Genomic DNA, 15,064 nt, shown 5'->3' with positions numbered 1-15,064 from the left:
CGGCTCTAACTTTGTACAGGTGTAGGTCCAGCTACAAGCAGAACAATATTCCCGTTGCCTTCCCAAGCCTGAACATGTCATCGTATCTCACAAGGAATTTTGACAACAGACCTTCATACCTATGAAAAAGAAATGTGCCTCTTTTGTTTTGTACATGTTACAACAACGTCATGATAAATGGAAGGAAAAAATGCTGAGAATAATCGGACAGGTAAAAATGTCTGTTGGCTTTGGTATGATTTGGTCAGTCGGATGATGAACCGTGAACCAGTTGGTTAAATCTATTTAATTTTCATCAATCGCTACCCCAGTCTCAGGAAATACAGACGGCAACGTGGGACAGAATACCTGAATATAAAAGAGCTATCACTAGTACGCTGTCGTCAGCACTGGTGCCTCCAAGGACAGAGTTGTTCTAGTGATGAGTCCACCCAGCAGTAATCATTTATTTTTATTACTGTTTACAACAAGCAAAATATGACAACCTCTCCTACAATGGAAAACAAATAACTTGAGGAATACACATTTTTAGGTCTGTTAAATAAAGAAACGGAGGCGGTGCGTTAATGCTTCGTGCTAGACAATGGCTTTGCAGGAGATGGTGCCGGTGTCGATGCCACGGATGGTGCTTGGCCCAAATAAAGAGAAGTGGAAGAACATCCCTCACGTGTAGACAGATTCTGGAACCTCAACAACAACAAAAACCCACACAGCCTTACACACATCGCATCATCACTACGTACCAAGAGTGAACGAGTGAAGATTCACAAACAGAGCAGGGAGTTAGCGATGATGCCAACTAGCTAGCTTATTGTCTCAACTAGAGAATGTCGTAGTTTAGAATAACCTTGTCTACGACGGGGCAGTTATATAAAAGATGCTTTAAGTCACAAGACACCCACCATCATCCATCATGGAATCCAGTGCCAAAATGGCCGAGTCGAGGCCTCCCTCCCTCCCGCTGCTCGCTGGTTGGTTCCCATAGACGGCGTCTGTTTGCTCAAATCACTTCCAATTATTCCAGTTCAAACGCCATTGTGTTCCTTGATGGTCCGGCAATCACTTTCCCAGTTCTTAAGCTTCCCCTGGGATTGCTTAGGTGTCCACTGGTAGCCGTGAACAGCTGCAGCTATGACACCTGTTTGAACACAGTTTAATCTCCATCTGTACCGTCGCCTCAGACACCAAGCAAAACAAAATGTCGGCACATTGTTGTTAGATGTCGATTTCAATGCTCACATCTTGTTTAAGTCATGGAAAGCGCTCATTCGCTGTTGTGAGTTGTTAGGGAGACTCGAGTGACGCGACCCCTACCCAATCCCTGCCCGGCACTCATTCATAAAGCTTGCATACGTCACTTTCTATGCAAAGGCAGTGATCTATGTAGGGAATCTTGACATCAGAATGTCCTTTGTGCAAACTCTCACCCATCCGTACACTCATTTTAAGGACAGGGGAAATTGGTGACACAGATAGTAAAGGGTGAATTGCCGTCACACTGCATCAATTTCAATTTCCCTCCTTATCAGGCTAGATTGACTTTTATCATAAACATTCAAAACCGCAGCGTTATTCATGCTTGCGCTGGGGAGCCATAGACATAAAGACCTTTCAAATGAGTGGAAAGGCCCGGAAGTTATCTTAAATCTTAAATCAAAGTCTGCCCAACATTTCATCAGGGTTTTCCACCATCAGATTAACACACAAACTGTGACAGGATGTGAGGCAATCACACATTTAAATGCCGTGGTGAGTGTCGTGTGAAACGTTGCGCTGTGGAAGCATTGGCTCTGATGGACGACCTGGCAAACGGGAGATTTAGGAGGGAACGCGTTTTCAGGGATGAAAGGTTTGCTGGCCTTTAGAGATATTCCTACCAGGCTGTCAGAGATCTGCTGATACGGATGCTTTTAAAGCCGATATGTTTGTAAAGACTAACAGTGAGCGACTGTGTTTAGCATTATAGAGCAGCTTTGGCCCCCTGAACTATTTACTTCTACCTCAGGTAGAGTGATACGTGACATTTCATTTTTCTACTATATACTTACTGTATATTTATTTATCAATAACACGAAACCCTTCATTATTGATATAAAGCTTTGCTTTATTCTTTATTATTCATATAAAGCATTATTATTCATAAAAAGCGTTGCTGTATATGAATAATAAAGGGTTTCATGTTATTGATAGATAAATATACAGTAGATCTATAGTAGAAAAACTAAACGTCACGTATCACTTTTTTCAGTCCAGGGCCAGACTGAGGGAGAGTTGCACCTTGTGTGAGGCATTAAAAATGATCCACTTTGTTAACATGACATTGTCATTGTGAGTCCATTTGGTCCTTTCTAAACTGTTTGGAAACTGTTCAGTTCAGTAACAGGACTGAGGTCCGGGTGTCGGCTTTTATTTTGTTGGGTCGGTCCTGTTTCCGGTGTTGTGGCGAACAGCCAGGAGGAGAGCTTGACGCCTCCGCTGCTGGATGGCAGCGTGCCCGCTCCCACCGGAAGTGGCGCTGCAGCAGCTCAAAGGATGCCATTAGGATTTAGGTTGATTTTGCAGGAAGAGGCGCCGCTGACTAAAGGAGGAAGAGACCCCTCACTGGTCTCTGGGGAGGAGGAGGAGGACGGGACCCCCTGGCCTGGGTACTGCCCCCCCACGGTCCTGGAGTCCTGGTCACCTTTCCTCTCTGCCCTGGTTAAGCTGTGGGAAAAGCTTTGAAAAAAAAAAAAGAATTCACCTTTTATTACAGCATAATCTCAGGGTTAGATTATGAATAACATTTTAATACTCCAACATTTAATCTGGGTACATTCAATGTTGGGCACAAAGATCTCATGATCAAAAAGAATTGTTTTAACTTAATCACTGACGGCACATTTGTTTGGTACCCAGCTATCCTTTTAAAATATATAGGTATAGCTAAAGCAGTTTTGACGTTCCTGTCTTACTATAATAAACTGATCAGAGCTTCTAATTATTCTATTTCTTAATCATGAGATATACAGAAATCAGCTTTACAAAATCATTTCTACTCCTCCAGAACTTTTTTTTTTGCATCCTGTCACATCACCACCACACACTTCCTTTCATCTTAATTAGTTAGGGGTATGTTGTGGAGAAGTTTCAAGCAGGGTTGGGTTCTACAACAAACTTAGAACATCAAAACTGAACTTTTCTGGCCTATATATGCCAGAAAACCATACCCCCCCCCCCCGAGCCCCACTAGGCAACACAGTGGTGAGAGCGCTATGCTGTGAGGAAGCTGGTCAGATGAGCTAAATCCAGGACCATCCTGGAAGGAAAGCTGTGAGAGGCTGCAGAAGTACAGGTTTCCCCTCCAGCAGGACCACCACCCTGAACCTTCAGCCAGAGATGTTACGGGATGGTCGATCAGAGGCTTGTCAAAGGGCTGAATGCTGCTTCATGTCAGTCTGTCACACAAGATCTCAACAAAAGATGTTGACGTTTGTGGTTGAGAGGCGACAAAGCGTGACAAAGCTCAAAGGCATGAGCACTTCTGCAAGGCGTCGCGTCGGTTTTAAAGGGCCATCATAAAGCCTGATGAATGCCTTGATTAGCACGAGTCACGCGTTGCACTCTGGGTAAGCGTGGCCCGCCCAGAGTGGATTCATTCAGGAGGCGGGCAGATGGGAAGCTGTAAGTTTTACTAAATCTGCCCTGAGAGCAGCCTCTCAGCGGCGAGGATTGTCTGGATAAAAGAGAAGTGGGTGCAGGATCAGTTCCAGTTTTTATTTCTTCATGATTGCATGTTAAAAAATACTTTGTAAACATCATCTTCTTCCTCTTGCAGCCGCCACAACATTGGCCTTAAGGCTCTAACTGTAGCTTAAACTGCTGGAAGGACTTTCAAAGATGGTGCATGACGCTGATTAAAACTTTAATTTGAGATTTTGAGTGAAACTACAAAGTAATGAAAGCAATAGTGTTTCTAGGTTGTAATTTACAGCACAGTGAAATCTAGTTTTATCCAGGGAACCACAGTAAGAGATATTAGCCAGAAGTGGACAGAACCTGGAGCAGGGAGGAACCTTCCCAGGAGTAGCGGACCTCTCAAAGTGACCCCATGAGCTGATCGGCGAGTCATGTAGGAGATCAGTGAAGAACCCAGAACAGCTCTGCAGGCCTCACTGCCTCAGCCAGGGTCAGAGGTCATGATTCAACAATGAGAAAGAGAGAGTGGGCAAAAATGACCCTCTATGAAGAGCTCCAAAAGCCAGAACCACCCGGAACCAGCCAGAACCACGGCTGATCCAAAAGAACACAAAGGCCCATCTCACCTTTGCCAAAACCATACTGATGGTCTCTCAAGAGTTTTGGGAAATTGGGCTTAAAGTGATCCAGGAAAATGACATCATGCCTGTAGGTAAACATGGTGGTGGTGGTGTGATGGTTAGGGTTGCTTTGCTGCCAACCATCATGGCCTAGAGCACACTCAGGTCATGTAGCAAGAATATAGTTTCCAGAGAATGTCAGCAACAAAAGGATTTGTGGCCTAGTCAAACTTTGGACTTAAATAGATTTCACTTTTAATTTTTAAATGTCTCAATGCTCCAGCACCTCTTTATCTTATTGAGCTTTTACATCCACACATTCCCGGTAGAACTCTAAGATCCCAGAACCAAGAGCTCTTAGGAGTTCTCAGGACTCGAGTCGTGGCCAGAGGAGACGGATCTTTTTCAGCGTCTCAGGCTCTGGGACAGTCTCCCTGGTTCTGTGAGCTCTGCTGCAACTTTAAAAGATTTCTTTTAAAAACTCATCTTTTTAAACTGGTTTCTGACTCCAGAGATTCCCGGCCATGAGGCCAGTCCTGGTTTCCTGTATGCCTTCATCGGTCCACAGCACTTTGGTCAATGGTGTTGTTTTTAAGGCGCTTTATAAATAAGGTTGCATTGTATTGCTGATTTTATTGCTTATATTGTTAAGCTCATTGCCTCGTTATTCATTGCTTATCATTGCTTATCTTCTATTTTATGTTTTTCACATGGACAGCACTTTGGTTGCCTTTGGTCTGTAAAAGTATAAATAAATGAATAATGATGGGATGCTGCAGCATGACGTTAAACGGGCCGTTCCTGCTGCAAAACGCTCCCATGTGTCTGAAATGACAGCATGGTGCAGAGCAGAGGGGGACAGTGTTCCTCCACGGTACCGTTAAAACACTCCTTACCAGCTAGAACACTTGAAGGCAGCTGTGGATGCCCAGGGTGGAACCCGGTATCAACTTTCACACAGAACCAGGGTGGTGTGGACCGCTTTGGGCCTCTCATAAATGAACTCATAGCCTAACACTACGTTTTGCTGCTATTCTGGTTATCTGGTGTGATGATCTGAAACAGTTCTGTTTGACAAGCAGAAGCAGGAGAAATCTCAGATGCTTTCCTGCAGCCGAGTGCATCAGCCTGGAACCCCTCTGTGGTGAGCTGCTGCACAAGAAAAGTTTCAGTATGACTGAATCCTTCAGGTGAGACAGAGTGGCTGTTGTTTGGCACAGAAATGTGTTTCCATCAGTGGAAACAGCTCCCCCGCTCCTCCTGATCCATCACGCAGACCTGGCGCCCGCTCCTTCTCACCAACTCTCAGGCCTTTTCACCAGCGTCCGTCAGGCCTCTCTGCAAACGCGCCGCCGCCAACCAAACGTGACGGACTTCTCCTTTTCTGCTCGACTCTTCCTGCCGCAGCATAGGAAGGAGCGGGGAGAATGAGGACCCCCCCCCCCCACCCCCCACCTCCGGTGTATCAACCATAATTAACTCTGCCTCTGTAGCTCCACTTTGCTGATTTTGCAGGGCGGCTAGAGACTGAAACCACAGCAGAGCGCTGCTCAGAACGAGGCAAGTGTGGCTGCTGTGAAGAGGGACACCAGCAAATGTTAGTTTGTTTAGTGCTTTATTCTGTTTCAGCGCGCGCACACACACACACACACACACACACACACACACACACACACACAGTCTGACTACATTACAGCCCTAGGTGTAGCGCAATAGAAATGTGCTTTATTGTCCCTCGGTGGGGAAGTTCAGATGCAACGGCAGCAAAGTGAAAGGCAAATGGAGGAGTGCAGATAATCACCAAGGTAAAAACTGTAAAATAAAAATAAAAATTATGACTAGATTGTGCAACGGCTCACTCAACGGTTGCCTCATACGATTCTTCTCAACACATCCCTTGCTCCTCGGAGGGTTTGGGCCATGACAGATGCCTTTTGGGAAATACCGAATCCTGACTAAAGAAGCAGGCAAGATCCTCTAAATGACCTTTTTATTTATTTATGGGACACAGCAGACAAAATGGAAAAGCCAATAGCGGGAGGAGGTTTATCTTAACTAAAGGACTCCAGATAAAGATGTACTGGCCTACATCTCCATCCACGTTCATGCCAGGATATTTATTCTTATGAAAATCCCTTCCCACACTTTTTGCTGGTCCAAAAGAAGAAGGCATCCCTTTGAATTAGGAAATGTTTCTGCAGCATGAATGAGCTGGACAGGATAGGTTTCCTTGGAGATGTGTTAAACAGCTGGTGGAGTTAGTGACGGAGGCTACCTGGGAGTTTCACACCAGCAGGCTGGGTGGTCTGATGGTGAAACTGAACTACACATGGGTATCGTCTGGTGGCTGAAATCAGATGACCTTTAGCCCTGACCCATGAGCGGCCGGTAGCAACTTAAAAAAACAATAGATTTTCCAGTTCAGTTACATCCAAGTAGTCCCAGGCGATGCTGGCTGCAGCATAGAAGTGAAGCTGACTGAAATAATCTTTGAGGCGTTTTTAAAAAATGAAGTCAGAGGAAGGAAAGAGATGGAAGAAGCTTTTTTTTAAAACAACGCTGAATTTTCTGCAAAATGTTGAAATGGGTTCATTCAAGCTGTGAGAAAGTGAGGGCCTTTCAGCAGATAACAGGACGGCCGAAGGGCAAAGTTGTTCCGTTCGATCCGTTTGAGCTTCAGAAAACTCTCCGAGGATTTAGGATCTACTCTAACTTGAAAATACAGGCGAAGTCTGCTGTTATTAAAGCTAGCCTCACTGACCTCTAATCGCTTACATAAGTTGAGACGGACTGAAAAGGAAACTCAGTGCTCATTTTGTCTTTTCTAATGGTAGTTTTTACATCCCACTGTGGCCGGCCTCTCTTTTGGTGCAATGATTACTGAATCTAAATAATTCATGTCCACTCAGGGCTGGAATCTTCTTCTATTACAGCTCAGAAAGAGAAATCCAAACGAACAGAAACTGGTGCTGGCAGGTTGAAAATCAGCCACCACTACCTGACTGGCAACAGCTCCACTAAGTTAGGACAAGGACACAAGTCTATTACCAAGACCACTGGGTCGCCCTCCTTTGCACAAACATGAACTTTAGTGTTAAATCCCAGGATGACACTAAAGACTTTGGAGTCCCAACAGCCTGGACTGTCTTGGGAAAGGCTTTCCGTGAGGATTAGGAGTGTTTCTGAGAACATCTGACCACTCTTCCAGGAGAGCATTGGTAAGGTCAGACACCGATGTTGGACAAAAAGACATGGCATCCTCTGGATTTCACCCCAGAGATGTTCTGTCCAGTTGAGGTCAGGACTCTGTCCAGGCCAGTCAAGCTCTTGCACACCTAACTTGCTCATCCATGTCTTTGTGGCCTGATGCTCAGTAACGTTGGGCTGAAGGGGGAGTTCACAAGCTGTTCCCACCGTTAGGAGGATAAAACCGTCCACAAGGAACTTCCTGTTACAACGTTACTCCATCCAACATACCACAGTTAAGTTCTCTGATGGTTTCCTACAGGAACCTATCAGCTCCTTGCAAAGGAGTCTTTACTATCTGTCACCAATTTCCCCTGTCCTTAAAATGAGTGTACGGATGGATGAGAGTTTGCACAAGGGATGTTCTGATGTCAAGATTCCCTACGTAGATCACTGCCTTTGCATGGAAGGGGATGTGTGCAAGCTTTATGAATGAGTGGTTACAGTATGATTCAAACGGTGTGTATTCCCACAGAGCCTTGGAGAGCTGCAGATCAACCAATACTTCATTATTAGCCTTAATAAATGACCACCCACCAAGTTTAGTGTAAGCAACATGTGTGAAAAGATTCCGTACGATAAAAACTGCACAGCTGTCTGGAACAGGGACTCCTCCCTAGCATTACCCGCTACAGGCCCTCAGGAGCCGGGGGGTTACGTCTCATCAGAAATCCTCAACCTGTTGGACCAATCACAAGGAGAAAATGGACACCTACCTGAAGCCAACTTCTTCGATCACAGTCGGCACCAAGAATCAGATGTGGGTTCACATGTAAAACACCTTGATCCATGACCGTAAAATAACCTTCCAATGTTTACTGCTGGTGTCTATGAGCCTGTGGGGATTGGCTGGAGTTACCGGTCATTAAAGCAGGTGTTGGTACTTTTGCCAGTGGGGGCCGGTACCACGTCCTGCTGGACAATCAGCATCTCCATTAAGCTTGCCTGCAGAGGGAAGCGTGAAGTGTTCTGCTAGATGGCAGCGAGGGCTTTGGACCAACACCAGCAGATGACATAGCACACCTAACCATTGCACCGACACACTAAAGGCTTTGAATTGAATAGTGGTGGAAACTCCTCACAGGACGTTACTTTGCTCAGAATGGACGTTCTTCCTCCAGACTCTGAGTCCTTGATTTCCAAATGAAATAAAAAACAAAAAACTTTACTTCAATGCAAAAAGGGGACTTTGGACCACCGAGTAACAGTCCAGTTGTTTTTCTCCTCAGCCCGGCGAGATGCTTGTGAAGTTGTTTCTGGTTGAGGAGCGGTTTAACACGAGGAATGTGGCCGCTGTAGTGCATGTCCTGGATACGTCAGTGTGTGGAGACCCCTAAAGCTCTGAATCTGAGAGCAGTCCACACTTTGTGAGTCTCTCCCGCTCTACAGGAAGGGCTTTGCTTCACAGTCATCTCTATGATCTACTTATTTGGGTTAGTGTTAGTTGTTTCTCTCCCAGATTTTTCCCATCAAGACACCTGCATCCAGAACGCTTAAACAGTCAGCTTTTTAATCCTCCCTGTGGGGGGTTTCAAGGACATCTGCTGGACATCTGCCAGGTCTGGTCTTCCCCACAACAGTTTAGGTTACAGCCTATATGTTAGGCTGTTATTGTAAAATTGTTCAGATGTAATTTTCAAGGAGAAATGTAGGTCTTAACCAGCTGTAAGCCACCATTTCCAACAGGACAGTAATAAATCTCAATATGACTTGGACTTTCTGACTGGAATGAGCGAACCAAATGACGTTTCTGAGCAGGTTGTAATTTGCTGAGGGGCACCAGAGACACCAGACAGGACGTGGGACAACCCGTTACATAACTGCGCGACCGAATTCCAAAAGATATTCAGGCTGTTCGTCCTGCCTGACTCAGCGGCACCCACCCATGAATATGAAGCGGTGACAAATGTCCAGGTAGGTTTATAAAGTGTAACGTTTCACCACTAAATCACTCTCTCCTGTGGTGAGCCAGCGGTGGTGAGCTTCTAGCAGGAAGTGGCTCAGAGACGAGCCTGTGTGTAGCAAAAAACAGCAGACAGAGGCAGAATGTCACATTACACCCAGTGTTTAATTCACTATGTTTTCCCACGAGGCAATAAATGTACAGCCAACTAACAGCTAACGTTATACATGATGATGATGAGCTCACTCCATGCCACGAGTCTGCAGGGACAGAACGGATACTGTGACTACGCTGCATGAACACACATCCAGATGCCATGCACTACTACTGACCAGAAGCCTGGGGCTAAAACACAAAAAACTACACACACTCACTCAGTATGAACATCTTTACATCACATGACCCATGGAGAATCCACGCACGCTTTTCAGTATAGGACGTGCCCAGAGTGGCGACCATGGTATAAACAATGCATTAAGAACGGCGACATCAACAAGAACAGTATTAAAGCTTTTCATGACCATATCAACATTCAGTCTATTGGAAAATATAATCCCAATAGACTCTTTGTATAAAAAGAAGCTTTTCAAGTCAGCATGGAACAGATAACAGTTCGTATGTCAGCGGGTAGGGCTGGAGGACAGGGACAGGTGTGCTTCCATGGATCCAGAGGAGAGGAAGTGTTGGACGTGTGGTTGGGGGGGGGGGGGGGGGAGGCATCACAGAACAGGGGCTGCTCTATGTGGCGTAGCGCTTGGTCCACTGTTTGGCTATCCTGTCGTGCTCAGCTCTGTTGGTCAGGTACTGTGTGGCGATGCTTCCAACCAGAGGGTCAGCTGCAACACAAACGTTAGAGAGTTAGCGCAGGAGCCATTCATGTCTGCTAATGTTAGCTGGGCCACAGTTGTTCACGCATTCACTGCAGCTGCTGGGAGTATGCAACACTTCCCCTTTCTGAGGATGTTTGCACCGCTGCTTTGACATCCTAACACCTGGCTATGCTTAGAACCCTCAGGCTTATGCCTGCATGTTCAGGGTGGTGGTCCTGCAGGCAGACGAACCTCCACCCCAGTCTCTAGTCGGCTGCAGCCTTTTTCTCCAGGGTTGTCCTGACTCTAGCTCCATCCATCTTCTCATCACCTCTGACCAGCTTCCCCATCCCTGCTAAAGACACGCATCCCCACAGCATGACACTGCTACCACCATGTCTCACTGTGGGGACGTTATGCCCCCTCTCCCACTACATAAACTAGTCTATAGCTAGGGGTCTCCCCAGTACGGCAAGGGGCCGTTTGTGGCCCTTGGAATATATGTGAATCTGTGATTTTTTGTAACGTTTTTATTTCAGTCTTTAGAATATCAGAACTTGTGCACAACTTTATATTTGTGTCTGTGTGATGACAACTTTTAAATAACAAATGTTATGATCAGTTACGTAAAGAGCGTTTTTACCAAATACTTTGTTACCTGAACTTCTTGAACCTGAATTTCTTGGACGGCTACTTTTTACCTTTACTTGATTAAAAAATTCTCTTAGTATTCTGGAGGTATTGCTCCTCTCTCTGTCTCTCTCTCTCTCACCACCTCTAATTCAACATGGACGTTTTGCTTTACTGCTGGCCTAATTGGCTTATTTGCGTGAACAGTAAACTTCATTAAGCACTGAAAGTGTTTAACTAAAGGAGGGAACTGCTGCCATCTCTCCTAAAATCAAAGTTGTTTAGTAAAAGCATTTAACTTTTCTAACAAAATCACTCTCTCCCATGTTGGCCACAGCGCTTTATTAGAATTTTTAAAACAACACAACGTGCGTTTATATTCTCTTGTATGTGGTGTGTCTCAACATATCGTATAAGTTAGTCAAGGTGGGCCACCATGACCAAAAAATGCCAGAACCACTTTCTGGTCCCAGTCCAGCCCTGGTTTTCATTATCTGGAGCCATAATCATAGAAATTACCAAAATATATCACTATGTGTAATTATTCTATACATGAGTTTCACTTTCTGAGATGACTAGCAAATAATATGGCACTTTTATAGAATATTTTCATTTTTGGAGATGCACCTGTTGTACTATTAAAACGAAGCTCTCCTTTTCCCTTCACGTAGAAGTCATTTCTAAGTCATTTATAGTCAATGTGGAGAAGCTGAAGAAGCACATACAGCTCTGGAGGCGCAGGCTGCAGACCCCTGGTAAATGCTGCTGCACACAACAGAAAAGGCAAACTTTATGGAAGGTGTATATGCCCTTCCATCTGGCCTAAAACAGAAAAAGTTACTGGAAAAAGCATCATACTGACAGCGAAACATGGGGTGACTTCACCGAATGCTTTAGTCGTCCCACTGAGACGCGGGTTCTCAATAACAAGAGGCCTGTTGGCACATATTTAGAAACTCATACAGAACAATGGTGTGGTAAAATACTAAATTAACAGAGAACTAAAAACCTGTTGCAAGATTTTTGAAATGAGTAATAAAATCCCCAGAAAAATTGAATCCGACAATATTGGTTCCGGTTGAAGATGAATCCAGGTTGAAGGTCCAACTCTGTACGGACCGAGGGCACACAGGGAATAATGACATCCTGGGATCGCAGACTGGAACCGGTGTGCTTAGGTGACATGTAGGAGGACAGATACAGAGGCGGTAAACCAAGAATGGATTTCTAGTTAGAAATGAACCAATGAAAACCACAGACAGTGGTGACCAACTGGCTGCAGAAAGCACAGGGCAATGAGGGGACAGATATCTGCATCCAGTTAGGAAAAGAAAAGCTCTGTGTGAAGAATTAATATCCAAAATAAATAAGAATTTGAGCTGACTTTTTGAACTGTTCCATTGAAGGAGGGTCCAAACACCCAGGATTCTAGCTGTGAAGTGGAACGCATCTGAGGATGCCTCAGGAAGCTTTAAGTGGTCAGTGAGGCATGGAAGCAGGGACGGCAGCCCAGGAGGGTCACCTCATCCTTTCCTGGGAGTTAATGAGCTACACGTCAATGGTGTCTGGCTGGATGGCAGAGAAACCTCTGCAAAAGGGGGCAGTGCAGAAATACTTGGAAGGGATTGGGACACAAAGCTCACATTCAGCCCTCGTATGTCAGGATAAAATGTTGAGCAAGTACAAAGAAGAGTGGGAAGAAGGCTGACTTTGATGAGGCAAGAGCCAGAAAGCAGGGCACTGGGGGAAGGGCAACCGTGGTTTTTGTTGGGAACCTCTTTTGTTTCTTGACAGGCTTAAGGAAACGTCTAACCTCTGGATCTGTCCTGTCATCAAGGAGGAGAGAAAACTCACTTTTATCCGAGAGAGGAGAATAAAGCCTTTTTACAATCAGCAACACTGATTCTGATGTTCCTCCACCCGCATCCAGCTGCTGGATGGAGGAGAGACAGCCCAGGCTCTCAGCCCTGTTTACATGACAACGTTTTACTATGAAAACGGAAACGTTTGCTTGCCTTTGTACTCTGCATTTACGCAACGACGGCGCACGCTTTCTCTGAAACGGCACATTTTGAACGTAATGATTAGAAAACGTCCCGGTCTCTGTTGTCATGTCAACAGGAAAAATGCTAATTTTCTTGGCTCAGCGTGACAAAGCAGTAGAAATGAACTCACACGTGCACAACATTACGGATGGCTACAATAAAAGTAAAAACAGGAGAAAATCCCAATAATGGCAGCTAGCGGAGTACTGTGTGCTGCTCACTCTTCTGAACATAACTCAACCTGGTGGTTTTATAAGCCAGCTTAAGCGACCTCGTCATCTGTCTGTAGGAAATATTTATTCTCTTCCATCTTGAGTGTTTATTAGTTGCAGCGGCGTTTAGGCAGAATCGTTTTCTACGCATGCGTATTTTGAGTTTCAAAGAACATGGCACTGACTAGTGGCTGGTGTGGGAATCACAGATTTCATGTTTCTATTGTTGCCTCCTAAATGGGGTTTGTAATTAAAACGTTGTCATGTAAATGAGTTGACAGAAATCCTGCATGGATTGTTGTCGTGTAAGAAGAGCCTCAGTTATCACAAGAGGAAGAAGACAATGGCCAGATAGCTTTAAGTGGAGGGGAAAAAAGAGATGCAGAGAGAAGTCCTGCATTGTGACTGATCAGCGCTCGACTGATCTCCTGTGATTGGCCGGTTGGAAACAAATTTTCCGCTCTCTGATCAGTTGATGAACAACAGAAGTTTTTCAACGCTGCTCTGTTTCATCCGTTAGACCTTTCTACCTGTGTTATGAAACAAGCAGAAAATGGAAATGTTTTTATTTGAAAATCTGAGTTCAGGTAAGCATCTACACTCTCAAGGGAAATACAAGGAGACTACTTTCTACATTCAGTGGTGCTAGCCATGCTAGTCGCTAATACACGATACAAAAGTCAGTTTTAAAAAGGGACTACAAAATAAAGAAGGAAATATACTGGGAAATACAGAAAAACAAGGTAAAAAATAAGCAAATAAGGAGGAAAAGAAAACAGTAGGAAGAAAGGAAGAACAGAACGGTGGAAAGAAGTAAAAACACAAGGAAGGAAGGACACAATGCAGGAAGGGTAGGGAAGACACTAGGAAAGTAAGAAAGGACACAAGGAAGAAAAGAAGGAAGTTCTTAAAAAGATAGTAGGAGTGAGAGCAGGATGGACAGAAGGAAGGAAGGAATAACTAAAGGAGGGACAGAAGACAGAATAGAGGGATGAAAGGACATTTAGACACCAGATAGGGACTCTGGTAGTTGGGAATTAGTCAAATATTCTTATTTTTATTTTCCTAATTCATCCAGATATGGTAATTCCTGAGATCATATCCCACATGTTTCCAGGTTTATATCTCCTATGGTGTGGCCTCCTACTGGTGCTGAATAGCAATAATTAATCAAGCCTCACGCCTTTCAATGACATCTCCTTATCCACAGACTGCTGACCTGAGGCATTTGAGAGATTAGAAGGGATCTTAGGACTGTTGGTGTTTATATTTTACTCCTTCTATTACAGGCTCCAAAGAGAAAGACTGTTTGACCACAAAGGGACACCAGCCGCGTTGTTTTGAACAGACTGTGGTTTGCAGTCCACCTGGTTACAGGTCACCAGTGGGGGTCAGGGGTCTCTTTAACAGAGGATGGAGGTGGAAATGCTGGTAAAGAAGTCAAAGAGGGCAGCATGAGAGCTGGGCTTTACCAAGTCTCCACTGGAGTGAACATCCATGGATATCAGGGCACTGTTACAGTACAATGGAGCAGGTTTCCGTTTAAAATGACAATAAAGGGAGTTCCATCTGCAGCCACTCGGCTGAGCTGCAAAGAGCCTGACTAAAGCTTCAATATGACAGGCTTCAGTGAACATTATCAACACATTACATGTCAGTGGGCCTGGCAGAGTGATGCTGCTGCTCTCACCAGGGTTGCAGTCAGTGAGCAGGGAGCAGATGGACAGCAGGACCTTGGAGATGGTGAGGGCGGGACTCCAGTTGTCCTTCAGGATGTCCAGGCAGATCACCCCCTGGCTGTTGATGTTGCAGTGGTAGATCCTCGTCCGGAACGTCACCTGAGGACACACAGAGAGGCTGTGATCAGTGGGAGGAGGAGTCTCGTCCGCACAAACGCCTGCGTGCAGCGCTTTATGTCTGATAC

General features: G+C 45.1%; 1 protein-coding gene and 1 long non-coding RNA gene across 2 annotated transcripts in view; one reads left to right on the top strand and one right to left on the bottom strand.

The window, feature by feature from the left end:
* Positions 1-242: 242 nt before the first annotated feature.
* On the top strand, positions 243-9,053 carry LOC118565339. Its single transcript, XR_004932320.1, has 3 exons — positions 243-437; positions 2,929-2,930; positions 9,043-9,053. It is a non-coding gene; the product is annotated as an uncharacterized LOC118565339 (long non-coding RNA).
* A 535-nt stretch (positions 9,054-9,588) lies between these two features.
* The window catches only part of LOC105937694 (ubiquitin-conjugating enzyme E2 E2), a 73,092-nt gene continuing 67,616 nt past the window's right edge, over positions 9,589-15,064 (bottom strand). The window contains exons 5-6 of the mRNA XM_012879146.3: positions 14,831-14,978; positions 9,589-10,280 (exon numbers count right to left, since the gene is read on the bottom strand). Coding sequence (XP_012734600.2) covers positions 10,183-10,280; positions 14,831-14,978 — 246 coding nt within the window. The 3' untranslated portion in view covers positions 9,589-10,182. The remainder of the gene's footprint in view (positions 10,281-14,830; positions 14,979-15,064) is intronic.

This window comes from Fundulus heteroclitus, chromosome 13, assembly GCF_011125445.2.
Source record: "Fundulus heteroclitus isolate FHET01 chromosome 13, MU-UCD_Fhet_4.1, whole genome shotgun sequence".
Classification (NCBI taxonomy): domain Eukaryota; kingdom Metazoa; phylum Chordata; class Actinopteri; order Cyprinodontiformes; family Fundulidae; genus Fundulus; species Fundulus heteroclitus.
Note: the sequence above shows the minus strand (reverse complement) of the source record. Positions and strands in the feature narration are given on the sequence as shown.